Source organism: Neopsephotus bourkii, unplaced genomic scaffold (genome assembly GCF_033783945.1).
Source record: "Neopsephotus bourkii isolate Nb327-2 ecotype Australia unplaced genomic scaffold, CSIRO-AGI_Nbou_v1 NB_107, whole genome shotgun sequence".
NCBI lineage: Eukaryota > Metazoa > Chordata > Aves > Psittaciformes > Psittacidae > Neopsephotus > Neopsephotus bourkii.
The window spans coordinates 12,365,033-12,379,739 of NW_026900624.1; the positions used below are offsets into that span (position 1 = coordinate 12,365,033).

General features: G+C 47.8%; 1 protein-coding gene across 1 annotated transcript; it reads left to right on the forward strand.

Moving 5' to 3' along the window:
* The first annotated feature begins 7,565 nt into the window (after positions 1-7,565).
* Positions 7,566-14,229, forward strand: LOC133214135 (homeobox protein NANOG-like). The gene is made up of 4 exons (XM_061356837.1): positions 7,566-7,868; positions 10,970-11,247; positions 12,651-12,740; positions 13,207-14,229. The coding sequence occupies exons 1-4, from the start codon at positions 7,688-7,690 to the stop codon at positions 13,570-13,572; spliced, it is 915 nt and encodes a 304-aa protein (XP_061212821.1). The 5' UTR covers positions 7,566-7,687; the 3' UTR covers positions 13,573-14,229.
* The last annotated feature ends 478 nt before the right edge of the window (positions 14,230-14,707 follow it).

Here is a 14,707-nt window from a genome sequence, read left to right on the forward strand (position 1 = left end):
ACTAGCCCTCATCTTTCCTTCTTCCTCCCTGCCCAAGCAAGATAGGTTCCTTTTGCATTACTTCTTTGTTCTCTGTGGTATTTGCAGCACCCTCCCAGCCTTGTATCATCTGTGAATTCCATTCCTCCTGGTTGTGTTTTCCCTGTCTTTGCAGCACCTAGAATGACGAAGCCTTTTGTGCTGCTGTTGCTGCAATTGAACCTGATACTTGAAAGGAGGAGAAAAGGTTGGAATAAACTGCTCTGATGATTCATCCCCCAGGCTGAGAGATTTGCTCCTTTGATATCAGTCCCTTGATCAGAGCTCTGCTATGTTATCTCTGTTTGTCCGGGGAGACTTAATTCCTGGCACATTTGAGCTGGTGGAATCCCAGATACCAGAGCCAGTGACTGGAAAAGGAGCACACTGCATTCTTCTCCCACTCTTAGATATGTCAGTCTCTAAAGTTTGATGGCCCAGGGCCTGTAAGGCCCTTAAACAGCCTTTGTCTGCATTTAATGCAACTGAGAAACCTTTTCCACCTGCCAAAATCCATCACCTGCTCTCATCTTATATCCCTGCAGAGATGTCCCAGCATAATTTCCTCTTCCTGCTGCCTTGTTCTGTGGGCAGATTTCCCTACCAAGCCTCATCCTCTACCTGTGTGCCACGTGCTCACAGAATATTAAGGACCCTTTCATCATTCTTTTATAAGACTGTGCGCTGATCATGAAGCAGGATGAATAAAAACCATGAAAAGAGCATGGAAAGCCTAGCTTGAGCCTAGCCTACCTCAGATGTCTTGGTCAAAAGCCTAACATCAAAGGGCTTGATTCGCAGCTATTGACAGCTGTGCTGGAAGAGGGGCCACGGGGACCCACAGTTTTGCAAACTGGGTTTAAGTGGCAATTCTTTGAAAGATCTGCCTAGGAACAAGTTGAGGGGGCCACACAGGGACCACACCTCTGTAGGACCAAGTGGTTTTTCCAGTGATGGGAGAGTTTATTCTCTATGTATGCATTTTGATTAAAATGCTCTGCATTACACCAAACAGTTAAACACGATCTGAGACTTCAAGTCTTCAGATGGCTTGGTGCTGTGGCAGTAACCACCATTAAAAATCTTCATGGCTTTTGTTAAAGAGAAAAGAAAACAGTTCAAGTACTAAAAAAAAATGTAAGCATTGGGAAATTCCTCATCCCTTTTCTTTTTAGGGAGAAAACATAGCACAGACAACAACAGTTCAGATCCATTATTCTAGGGGATTTAGTCATGATGGACCTGGAGCACAGGCCTGCTGTTACCTTATATACAAACTTCTTTCTTCAAAGACAAAACACACATTGAATAGGGAAAGGAAAACCAATGAAGCTGAAAAGTGTACATTCCATTTCTGATGCTGGAGCCTCACACTCCTTTCTGCTGGTGTGACACACATGGTATGGACAAGAGCTTTGGGAAGTGGGAAATACACAGCAGCAGCAGGCTGGATAAGAATTTTCTGTACTTGCACAATGCCCATAAGCTTGCAGCCATACAGCCAGAGAAATTGCTGTGGGCAGTAACCACACTGTGCCTTTTAAACATGAAGTCAAGAGACAGAAGCTGGACTGAAAAAGCTTTATGAAGGATAGGTGAGAGCAGAGGAATCATCCACTATGTTTCAAGAGATGTTGGAACGAGGCTAAAAGTTGTAGCTGTGGTGACACTGTCCAGGGCCTTCTCTTTTGCCTCCTCTGATCACATCTTGTATTTCCAGACCAGGTAAGTAAAATCCAAAAGGTGAGACCCAGGAGACTGGGGGAGGTGCTGTCACTGCTGGCAGAGCTCTTCCAATTTCATTTTCCTCTTGGCATCAGGATCAAATTGCACTTCTCTTAAAGGGCCTCATTGTGTGAAGGACTTCACAAAGGATATATGGACAGAAAAATCCATGCCATGATAATGATCAACAGCTTGTCCTTAAACTGCTTTATTGGAAACGAAACCCGCTCATTTCTTGGCCCCCACATTCTTTTTCACAGGGCAGATTAAGAACAGAAAGGAGACAGAAGGAGAGCATTTGAACATACTTCTATGTATATATACATATGGGGGTGTGTTTTTTTCACTTTCACCTTTTGCTGATTCTACTAAAAAATTCTGCACAGCAAGATAAGGTGGGCTTTTGTTACTCTGAATAATTTAAGAGAAGGAGCCTCTGCAGACCAGACCCTTCAAAACCACTTAACATGGGAAGCTGACTCCTAAATTACATTTACGGAAGGAAAAATGGAAGGCAGCTATAGGAAATACTGGTGAGTGTTACTTAAGGTTTGCAGACTTCCTAGACCCTCCCCCAGTCTTTTCTAGGTAGGTGTTACCATAGATCCCCTTGCATCTTCCAGCCTTGAGAGGTCCTAACTTACTTACATTTTTGTGGCTCTGTTTGGCTGCTCTGTACAATGAAGGACCAACTCTGACCCTATTTAGCTCTAGGCCCAGAATAGCCTAAGAAGAGAAAGGAATCCTTTTCCTTTTTCTTTTTGATCACCCAATTGAAACTCAGTTATATTCCCTCACTGGGAATATATTTTACTCCTTTCAGCGTTTTTCAGCCTAGCATGACCCAGCTAAGAAACCCCAAGCAAACAGCAGCAAAAAGAAACCCAAGACAGCAGCATGTTTATGATTTTTTAACATAAATTTTCCTTTCCACCACCTATCCTCTCTACAGAAAGACCATATGTGTTGTGGGAGGGAAAAACTTCTCTGGTACAGATTCATTAACAGTATTTGCAAGCAGGACAAGGCCATTGTGCGAGCAGGCAAATACAGGGATCTGACTAGATTACAGCACAGTTTCACACAAATGTAAAAGATGATCAATCACCCAAAAAGAAAAGTCTTTGGAAAAAAAGTATGCTGCTGTAAGAGGAAGTAAATTCATACCGAAGTTAAAGAACTGACATGCTAAACCAAGCAATTAAAAGGGGAACAGAGTGGGAATGTTGCAACGTTTTAGCTACTTCGTATCATTCAAACTGTATTACTTTTCTACTTTCTGGCCTTTAAAAATGTCTTTAGATTAAGCAATCACTATCAATGTCAACCACAATCGCCCCTGAAAATGTTTAAACAAAGCAGGGCATTTGAAGCCTTAAGGCTTCTAAGAAAGGAGAAATACTATAAAACAATACTGTCAAAACCCTTTTTTTAAAAACAACTGCATTATCTGTCTTCGAATACGTAACCAAAATCACATTCAGAAAGTTTGAGGACTGAAAAGCATTCTTTTGTCTTTTTAATACAACTCAGACAGGGGAAAAATGCTTGTTCACCAGTATTAACCAGTCACAGAAAGAGCCTGTAGAGCCAAGAAAGCCTCCAGAGAAGTGCTGGGTGCTGAGCTGGCAGTGCAGGTCCCTCTGAGAAGGGGTACTCCCCACAACCCCCTGAGAGGGGTATTCTGAGGACAAGCCTCCAGAAACTTGGTGTTCTCCTGGTACAGTGCTAGCAATAGGGACTTCTAAACTGTTGCAGCCCAAACCTCTACAGGTCTGCCTCCCAAGCAAATGCAGGTGTAGTGATACTTCAGTTGGTGGCATCAGATCTGTCTTCACAGAAGAGGCTGTTGGGCAAAGCTACACCAAGAAGAGGTGAGCCGCAAGGGCTCAAGCTGTGACTGAACATCTAAGTCTATTCAGTCTGCTGTCAGCTTTAACTTCCATTTCTTGCTCTGTTATATCCACACTGTACACATCAAGCCTCATTAGTGTGTTAGCTATCATGGGACACTTCGCCAGAATGCAGACATCTCAAAGTCAGGTCTGTCCAGTGTCTTTATTGAGAGCTGACCTTTCCCATTTAATCCTGTCTGGTTGCTATTTTAGGAGACAAGAGCAGCAACTGACAAATGAAGAGATCTGAAAGGTAATTTATTTCCTAAATCCAGAAGAAAAAAACGAACAAAACAAAAACCCCCACAAAAACCAAAACAAATCAAAAGCTGTTGCCTGGAAGGATGATTTTGCTGAGGGTCACCTATGGAAGGTATAGAAGACCTTGGGTCAGTGACCAAACATGGCTAGGCAGGGCTTGTTATAAGAAAATCAGGTTGCTGCAACGATATGAACTGTGCCAATGAAAGGACATAGTTACAGAAACCATTTCCAGGAGCATGTTCTCCATCATCTGCTCTGCTTGAGTGTCTTCTGGACGATGTCCACCATCCCAGAGCAGTTTTCAAGGCTGTTCTTTCAGCCTCTCCTGCCTTTCACGTCATTTGATTTACCCCGTCAGTTGCACCTATGTTCACTACTTTGTGGCCATTTTGGGCAGGTCAACATGAACTACAACCACATCATAGAGGGCACTGGGACAGAGAATGAAGACTTTCTTCCTCGTCTCTCTGACGACTTCCTCGTCTCTCTACCTCACTGCCTTTATGGAGGAAACCTGGTCATTTACAGGCTACTGTTTCATTGCTGTGACCATTGCACAGTTCAGTGCTATTTCCAAGAATGCAAAGGACTTAGCTTTTGGTGAAAGATCATGTTACTAACATGACTGTGAAGAATTTACCCTCTTTTTATTGGAGTGTGCTTTCAGCTTCATGGTATAGAAGAGCAGATAAAAGCTGTTTAAGGTACTTAAACCCTGTAAGCTGAGAAGAGCTTTCATGTGTATTTTTTGTGAGACAGTAACGAGTACTGGGCCCAGCCTGGAATAACACAGTACCAAACCACCCACAGTCTGGTTCAGTCTGATGCCAAGCCACATCTGGCAGCTGCCTGCAGTGCTGGTTTTCGGGAGCTGCTGCCTGCACCACAGACTGTGTCATGTGCCCTGGGGCAGATAAGCTGCTCCCTATGGTGTGGTGCTGCTCTGAACCCAGGAGGGGTGAGGCCCTGGGGTTCCTCCAGCTCCTTTGCCTGTCGGTCCCCCTCCGGCCATGGGGAGGTGACTCCCTCTATTGCTGCCCCACTCACTGGTCCAGTTGGGCGGGTGGTTCGGGTCCCAAGGGCAGCACCATCCTCTCCCCGGCTTCTGCCCAGCGGGACTTTGTAATGCAGGTGACTGCGCTAGTTTATTACGGCCTCTAGGCACTTTGCAAGGAGGACCCCTGACACCTTCAGAAGTAGCTGAAATCAAGGAGATCAAGTGTGAATTGCTCAGCCACGGGGACTCCCAGCAAGTACAGACACCTACTGCCACCCATGGCAGCACCCCATGACATGTTTTCTGCCAGGTCTCCATATTAAACAGAAGATACGTTGGTATCCCCCAGGACTGCTGTCTTGTTTTCTTTTTCTAACAGCACCTAAGGCCATGACAACTTGAACACCAACACAGGTGCCAGAGCTCTGAGCCCTGAGCTCTTGTGGTACTGCAGCTCTGAAACGTGGAATGATTCAGAAGTGAGGCATGAGCCAAAACCATCATGCAGAGGCTGTTGTAGAGTAACTGTCTTATTCACAATATTCTCAGAATTCTATTGAGGTAAATGTGCTCAAAACCCCTTTTCTGCTTCAGTTTTCCAGGTTAATTTCATATTTAAAACTGCATTTCTTGTGCAGAGAGATGGCAGTCCCTGCAGTTTGTAGACATAGAGAAGAGTTAGATGCAAGCAGAAAATACTGAGTTAAAGAAATCCAAGCCAGGCCTTTAGTTCTCTCCAAGTCTGTAGTTCAAGGTCAAGTGCATGGTCCCAAGGCAGCAGAATCATGCTGTGATGTGACAAGAGGGTTGAATGATGTGCCCATGACTGACTCAGGAGCAGCTGCGTTGATTTTCAAGTTCACCCACAGGCTAGGCCTGCAGTTCCTTCGGGTTTCCCATCTCAGAAGGCTTGGAAGTTGCCCCTGCTCTACAGAAAAGGAAGCCAGGACTAGGAACCTGCCATGGGACACAGAGCAGCATCAGAAGTGCTGAGGGAACTGGTGTTCTACATCCTTTTAAACTAAAATGTAGAGCTTTAAACATTTCACATGGTCTTGCTCACCTCATCTGTCTGTTTCTTCTCCCTGCTGACATCAAGCAGTTTCCCCTCTCTGGCTTGTTCAGCAGCTACTGGGTGCTAGTGCAGGCTTGGGAAGAAGGCAGCAACAAGCAGCCATGGACCGATGAGGCACAGAGGGGTGCAGCAGTGGTCCAGGTTAAATAATTTTACAGTTCTGTGGATCTGCACCCTCCGCTCTGAGCTTCTGACATGAGACATGCACATGTCCTGGTGCTAAGGCAGGGCTGGTTCTAACAAGAAGTATTTGGGTTAACACTGGGACTTCTGCCTGTGCATTGACAATTACAGATGTTAGCTAGAGACTTGCAATGGTTTTTGACATGAAACTAATGAAATCTTCCTAAAGAGCAAAAACTCCTGGGGGGAAGAGACTGGAGCAAGCCCATGGAGCTGAGCAACCTGTAGGCCCATTACTGAATTCTGTGGCTCACTCACCTCTAGTTTTTTAATGAAGAACCTCTGCAGGTGCCTGTCCCCCCGTGGTGGCCCATGTCAGCAAACATCAGCCAACCCTGCCTTGAAGGAAACTCTTCATCTTTATTTCAACCAGCCTGCGACAGCCTGGCAAAGGCCCCAGCCAAGACTAACGAATGAAAGGGTGTGCCTTTGAAAGGCCATGGCAGAGCAAATCTGTTCGCAGCGGACCTTACCTGCACTAAATCTTTTCCTACCTCCATAATGAGAATGCCTTTGCTGATTGTCCCTCTGTACACCAGCCAGCTGACAGTTGCAAGCCTGCTCTGCCACATGAGATGTGGTGTTGGATGTGAGTTGCCCAGCGTTTCTGGGTTTGCTCTGGCACAGACACATGGAAGATGGGCCATCCACATTGTCATCTGGCACTCTGAAATGCCTGGGTGAGGGAAATTCAATTTCAGTTAAAAAAAACCCACAACCAACAAACAAACCAAAACAACAAAAAAAAAACCCCACAAACCCCAAACCAATCAAAACCCAACCCGAAACGAAACCCAACCCTTCTAGCCCCCAGGTCTGATCTTTACCTACTGGTTTCCCCACCTTGCTCCATCTCTGACATTTGCACCAAGAGTGTGGAAAGTGCTGCCAGGCAGGGAGGGTGTGTGCATGGCTCTTGTGAAGGTGTCAATGTGACACAAGCCACAAAGGGAAAGTCTCAGAACCCTCCCCATAACCTGGAACTGGGCCTTGAGTTAGCCCAGCATGGTACTGAGTGGCTCAGTACCACATGTGCCTGCTGTCCACTCCTATGTGTTGGGGATTGTTTCGTATGTGTTCTCCCAATGCAGTGAACAGCTTCTACATGGACATCTGCACCCAAGGGGTTATTTTGTGACAGGACAATTTCAGCTGAGCCCAAAGAAGCAAGTGGGAGGAGGTTCCCTGGGGCTGTGGATCAGGCCCCTGCTCAGGTGTGACTGAGGAACCTGCAGAATGGGAAGAATCCAGAGGGGACATATTTTAGCCCTGATTCCATGTGTGGCTTTCTCTCGCCCCTCCACCCAGCTCTGTCCCCACCCCAGCCATCAGGCTCTTTAACATGACAAAGAGCCCCGAGGAGCAGACGGTGGTGAATATTGCAGTCCCAGGCAGGGTATAGGCAGCTATAAAGGTAACTGCCTGTCCACACTGCGGGGCTACCTCAGCTTGCTGGTGAGCCCTGCTCCCCCCCTGAGTGCAGGTGACATCTATTAGAAGGTGGGGGAACCACCCCTTCATCTGCTGCCCATGTGTGCACACCTGGCTGTGCCCCCCTACCAGGCTTACCCCGGCGGGACTGGCATGGGGTACCTGGACTTCTACTGGAACTCGGCGGGGGAGGCAGGACATGGCCCCACTTCGGCCGGGCCCGGGGGAGCCGTGGGCGCCGGTCAGTCTCCGGAGGCAGAAGGGAAGAGGCAGACGGCAGGTAAGGCATTTCAGCGGAGGCCGGGGTAGCTGTGGTCCCAGCTCAGCCGCTTTGCTTAACGACCTTGAGGAAAGTTTTCTCTCCCTGCCTTGGTTTTCTGATGTGCGAGTCGGGCAGAGCGCGATGTCGTGGGCAAGGAGGATGGGTGACCTTGGGCACGTCGCACCACCTTTCCATGGGGACTGTTCAGGCACTGGCGGGTCTGTGCTGCAGGCTGGAGGGCACTGTGACAACGTGGTCGCGTGAAACCTCATGGTTCTCGGGGTGGGAACGTCTAGGCCTCCTTTTAGTGAAATGGTGTCGTGTGTTATGGAGATAGACAACTCCTGAAGGTAATTCCGCTAATGGCATCCTTTATCCCCTTACAAACTCCTCACACCTTTCATGTACTCAGTAAACTTGAGCCCAGTGAATTGCTGGGCCAGGAAATCTCCCTTTAAATCCAGCATTGTTACTCTCTGCTTTTTTTAGTTCGGTATCTTCCCCTCTCCATTTCCCTTTCTGTGCTCTTGCTGCCTTGCCTTTCCATCTCTGCAAAAATGTCCCAGGCCCCGCTGCGGTGGTGTTCTGTTCCTGCCATTCCCCTGCCACTCACTGGATGCCTGATGAAAGCAGGTTTTTGCACGGCCCTACTGTATGTTCGGCAGGGTAACGCTCGTGTAAGGTTACTGGGTGGGAGGAGAGCAATCTTTTGGAGAGCTGGTTTTAAGCTGTCAGATGGTGTAGAGCTATGGGCTCTGGCAGAGTGGCTAGTGTCTACTTGGCACATGGCTACTTGCCACGCAGCTCGGAGAAGGGCTTATGCTCTCTGCATGCTGCCTGCTCCGCAAAGGCTGCAGGCAGACTGACTCATGCCGCCAGCGGGCCTGGTTTATGGACGACGTGAAATCCACCTTTGAACACTCTCCTCTGATGCCTCTCTGCAGAGAGCATAGTCATGGAAGCAGAGGCCTACTGATGTCAAAGGTTTGTGGCTGTGGGGCTGCCTTAGGTTTTCATGTTTATGTCTGTTGTACTGCTGCTTGTGTTTCTTGTTTCCTCTTCCCTTCACTCTCTTCTCATGGGAGAGTCTTGTGCTCAAACTGCAGGTTGTAAATGACGTGGGGTTTTGGGAGGACAGGCCAAGCAGGAGCATGAGGGAGCTTTAGCTTCTATGGTATCTTGCTGTGGTTCCTGTCTAACATAAGACTTTTCTGTTTTCCAAGCTCATATTCATGCCCATTTCCTGCTTATAAGGTTTTTACTGCACAGCTTGCAGGAGCCAACCATCTTGTGGTCCCACACGAAGTTTTAGCTCTCCGTGCATCGAGGACACAGATGTTCAGCTTCCCCTCAGGTTCTGCAATCTGCTCCCATGCACATAACACCTCAGGTCCCTGCACCTCTTCTGCTGCCAGCCCCTTTCTCCTTTCATTTTGTAACCCTCATGGCCCTGCTCCCCAGCACCAGGAACCTGCCCCACTGCACATCTGCCTCTTCACACAGCCTGTGCTCTGGGTGGTTCTCATCTCCTGGGGATAGGAAATAGCCAAGAGCAAGCCTATGAGTGCAGGCAAACCTAGGGAGGCAGGCACCACAAAGAGAGGTGTGCCTCTCTCCAGAGGGTGATACTCTCAGAAGAGATGCTGCAGACATGGCTACCTTTCTGAGGCCCAGAAAGGGCCTCTAGGCTTATGAGTGATTGCTTAGCAGCACCTCAGCTTTCAACAGAAGGGAGGGTTTGATATGGTGGATAAGGAGCTCATTCCTCAGGAGGGCGTCAGTACTTTGCATTAGACATACATTTGGGAAGTTGGGGAGGGTGTGCTCGTGTGGGTTTCAGGGTGAATAGGAAGGATATTGGAAGCTATTGGTTGAACTCAGTAGTCAGAAGGTGTGTACTAAAAATGGCACTGCCCATTCATTGCACGCCCCCCCCCCCCCCCATGAAATGCCAGTAGGAGGAGAGGGGATGGACCATGCAGAAGGGTTTGCAGAAGAGTAGCTGGAGGAAGGAAGGAAGGATGGACAATTTGCCACTGCACTTATGGGGAAGGGAGAAGACTGGCATCACATCCCTTCAGTCAGGGCTAGCCTGAGAAGGTCTCAGCCTCTCACAAACCCCAGCAGCCAGGCACCTGACAGAAACATGTGGAGGTGATCTCTCCTGTCAGCATTTTCCTATTCAGGCACCCTGAATGCCTTTGCATCTTGGCAGCTTTTGTCTGAACTAGTAGCCCAGACTGTTTAGGAAGTTTTTCCTTTAGATCTTTATCTCAACTTTGTCCCCAACAGAGACCCCCTTAAGACATGCACTGGCACAGATGAGAAAGGGCTTGGACATGTTCCTCTGCACTCTTGAATTCTGTCCCCAGTGTCCCTGGTGCAGGATTACTGGCTCTTTGTGCTTGTCCCACACATCCACCTTTCTTCCATCCCTCCTCATTTCCATGTCAGAATTTTCTCCTTCATTCTTGTCTTCCAGAAGCCCTCCTCAGCCAAACAGGTCCCCCCACCTATATATGCATTTCCAACAGTGGCATGGTCTGTGGTGGGTGCCACAGGCAAACAAGAGTGAGCCAATATCGAAGGCCTGGCTGATGCTCTCCACCTGCCACCAAGTCACTGTAAGAAATGACTGCTCTGGTTCACCATACACCATGGCTGGAAGTTGCCTTGCCACTGTCTATCAACTGCCTTGAGATTGCTGGGCAGGCGGTTTCAGGGAGCCCAGTCACCAACCCAAAGCTGTGCCTGCAATCGTGACCAGGCCTCTCTGACCACAATGAGACCACAATGAGACTGAAATATTACCGGGACCTTTTGGAGGATAATAACACTGGGAGTCAATGTGTACCATTCTCCCCTCCCTGCCCTGACTTTTCCAGCTGGCAAAAGGGAGCTACAGGCATCCTGGAGGGCTGAGCTGGGACGTTGCTCACAATCAGCAGGCTTGTTTGTGCTCACAGATCCATGAAGGAAGGAGGGTGACACAAGCCTTTGCTTCAGGAAAGCCCCTGTATGGTAGGCAAGGAGCTCTGCAGCAGGCAATGAGCATGTCACACCCATACAGCTGTGCATTATGTCTTGCATACTTTTTCCCACTGTCTTTTTATTTCTAGAAGTATCCCCAGCTTCATCCAGTTCTGGGAATTTCAGCCAATTTACACCAGATTCAGCCACCAGTCCACATTCAGCATCCTCATCCCCACAGCCTACAGATAGGTCTCAGGAGGGCACAGAAGATGGCACGGAAGACGGGATGAGGAACGCCAAGAAACGCACAGCTTTCTCCAAGGAGCAGCTGCACACCCTGCACCAGCGGTTCCAGAGCCAGAAGTACCTCAGCCCCCAGCAGATCCGGGAGCTGGCTGCTGTCCTGGGGCTCACCTACAAGCAGGTGAACATAGAGTCTTTGACCCATGGTATATCTGTCACAGAGCAGCTGCAGGGTCACATAAGGCAGTGACAGGATGGGAAGATAAGTCCCCACCTGAGAATATAGGCAAAGGCTGCAGCTAACCGTTACTCCCTTGCTTATTCATGTCCAGAGATCAGAAGCACTTGGGGCAGGAGAGTCAGTGTCACCTCACTAGGGCCTCCCCAGTGAGGGGTTAGTTAAGGGTACTGTTGCCAACACTTGTAATAGAATTGCAAACACAGTGATGAATATGTTGTTTGCCACAAACAGCCTCTGCCCTGGGCTTGACAGCAATTCACAGGCTTTTTGCTTGCACTGGTGAACATCACAGAAACCCTGGCATGCGTCAGTTCTGTGAATCCCAGGGCTGCAACATGCTGAAAAATACTGGTAACGTTTCCTAGGGCTGACCTTGTCCACTACCTAATAATGTGCCACACTCAGCACTTTCTGGTGGCTTGGCATCCACTCCCCTCTCCATGTGGGTACTGCTAGGATTGTATAGTGCAACTCGTCAGGGTCTTTTCTGATCTCCAGGCAAATGGAGTATGTATGTACTGTACGTATGTAGTATGTAGTGCATGTATGTATGTATATATAATATATACATATGTATGTATGTAGTGAACTGGTGCTGGCTCAAATGATGCCTTCTTAAAGCAGAGGGGGCTGGCAATGGGGGTAGAAATGCTTGCAGTTGCAAGTGAAAAGTCTGCCTGGAATTTGGATGTTAGAGTTGGGCACTACAGCCTGGATGCTCTGGGACTAGAACAAGTCATATATGCATTGTAGGTGCACACATACACACGCACACACTGAGCAGGAACTTGAGACTGGTGAGACAATCTGGTCTTTCCTTCAATCCACATCCCCACAAAGGCTTCTTTCCCGGTGCAGACAGAGCCCTAGGGGGAAATGGCTCTGGAATTCACCGCAGCAAGGAGCTTTGAATTTGGGAACTGCTGGGTACAGGGAGCAAGCCCCTCCCTGCTCTGCTCACAAGCATGCAGGAACAGTGTCTTAGAAGCTTGCTTGAAGTGCAGGGGGCTTGTAGAGACCCGCGTGGGTCTAGTTTGCACCAGTCATTCATCCCCATGATTGAAATGAGTCAGTTTGTCACAGCTATAACTCTTCTGTGGATGGAATGCTGTCCCCTCCTCCCACTATGCAGATGCACTAGCCACCTGCTGAGGCTGCTAGACAGACATCCCCTTTGGCAGCAACCCCAGGGAGCTCTTCAGGCCTTTATCTGCTGCTGCCTATATATCTATGCCATCTGGTCACTCTTCCCCTGGGTCTTCCTGCTTGTGAATGGGATAAAATTTGCTCTTCCCTCTCCTTTGCTGATGTTTTCTTTTCTCTGCTCTGCCTTCCCCACCCAGGTGAAGACTTGGTTCCAGAACCGGAGGATGAAGCTGAAAAGGTGCCAGAAGCATAGCCTGTGGACTGAACGGGCTCAGTGCCTCACGCAAGTAAGAACATAGCATATGGCTCAGCATGGCCTTCTATCTAGCCAGATAAGTCCTGTGATATATTTTCTCCATGAGTGTGGTGACTTAAGCATAAAAGTGTGAGCACACCCTGCCTTCTCATTTGTTCAGTGCAGAGGCACAGGCTTGGCACAGCTCCATGTTCTGTAGGTAGCCTAGCAATAGGCTGACTATGCCACTGAAATGCTTCCAGAGAAAAGCTATTTTCCTCACATATATATGTGTGTGTGTATGTGTCTATATATACACACAACTGTGTAACCACTCCTGAGCCATGGGGATAGATATGGTTCTTCTTGCCCTCCCATGCCATTGCTGCCTATCAAGAGGACATGAAACGTAAAGGAACAGAGCCCTAGTACCTGCCAGGCTATTTATTCTGTAGAGAAGCTATTGTCACAGTGGAGAAGCTAGCTATGTATTCTGACTCACTGCTTTTACCTTTCAGAGTGTCTTCCAGCCAAGTACTTACCTGGACATGCACCCCAAATTCCACCAGGGCTACCCAATCACGGCTGCCAGCAACATGCAAACCATGCCTCCCCCCCGTCAGCACTATGGAGCAGGGCAGAACGCTTACACAATTGTGACCAGTGAGGATGGAGGAGTCTTTGGCAAAGGTGGGAGCACCTGCAGCGTCCAGCAGACACTGCCCAGCTTCATTGCCCAGCACAAAGTAGACTTTTACCACAGCTGTCCCAGCAGTGTGGAATATCCAGGCACAAAGACGGGTGACAGCTGTAACTTTCACCACTCTGCCACCATGGGGGCTCCTTTCCCAACCACTGCTGGCCACCACCTCTATCACTCCTAAGCACTGTGGATGTGGGGTACTTGGGGCAGCTGTGAATCAAATCTTATTCGCATTTCTCCCTTTGTTATTCCTGTGCTCTTCAATTCTGAGACATCATGTAGTTAGAACCTGTTTGGACATCCAAATATGTGCCTGCGAGCGTGCACAAATACACAGACATGCAAATACCTGTTTGCCCATATATGTAGGTACAGCTCTTCATTCATACGTTCTTATACATGCACACACACACGCTCTTCTTTATTGGCAGAGACAACCTTATAGCAAGACTTGAGATCTGGCTACCTAGATAGTGTCCTGGATCTTCTAAATTATGGATCTTGTAACTTGTCTCAAAAGGAGGCACAGATTCCTTTGGAGATCTCCTTTGTACATATCACCATACAGTTGTGTATACGTAACACATGAAGCCATGGAGTGTATGGAGAAGTGCTGGTCACATAACATTCACTGAAATTGGAGAAGTTATTGTCACACACCAAGTATCTGATGATTAGACCACCAGTTCTGTGGTCAGCCACAAGGTGTAGGGCTGATGAAGTATCTAGTGAAGGGAGATGTGAAAATTAGCTTGCACAAAGGCTGATAAGACAGTCTTATAAGCATCAAAATTATAAATAAGCCCTTTGTTGTAGTTTATATCTTTCTGTGCCTCCCCTCGAGAAAATCTAACAGTGCATTCAATTTGGCAAATAATAAAATATTTTAAAGACTGATATATATTTTTTTGTATCTTCTCCCCCCCCCCCACTGTAATAGAGCATTGCAATATGAGGTCCTAGTAGAGCATAAATAGCCATAGCAACTCTATGCCATTGTTATTACTGATTTGACCCGAAACTAGAGACATATTTCTCTGTTATTAGTGGATCAGCTTCATGACTTGGCAATGCCATAGCTAAAGCCAAAGGAACAGGTGAGTAACTGCCACTTGCCTTAAGAATTTCCCTAACCAGCAACATTTTATACTGAGACTGGATAAAACATAGAGGTGCCATCATTTCTCAGCTTAATACTATGTACGTGTCTAAGTAGCTGAACAGATGTGTGTATCAAGGTATATTTAATAGCAGGGACCCAGTTCCCTGAGTAACAGGTTTTCTATTACTCTGATGATGGCAATAACTTTATCTAA

Bases quoted from the DNA above. Each gene is read 5' to 3' on its own strand.
- LOC133214135 (XM_061356837.1), top strand. From the start codon at position 7,688: ATGTGTGCACACCTGGCTGTGCCCCCCTACCAGGCTTACCCCGGCGGG. The intron at 11,248-12,650 runs GTGAACATAGAG...TTCCCCACCCAG, and splicing joins TGGGGCTCACCTACAAGCAG to GTGAAGACTTGGTTCCAGAA. The intron at 12,741-13,206 runs GTAAGAACATAG...TTTACCTTTCAG, and splicing joins GGGCTCAGTGCCTCACGCAA to AGTGTCTTCCAGCCAAGTAC.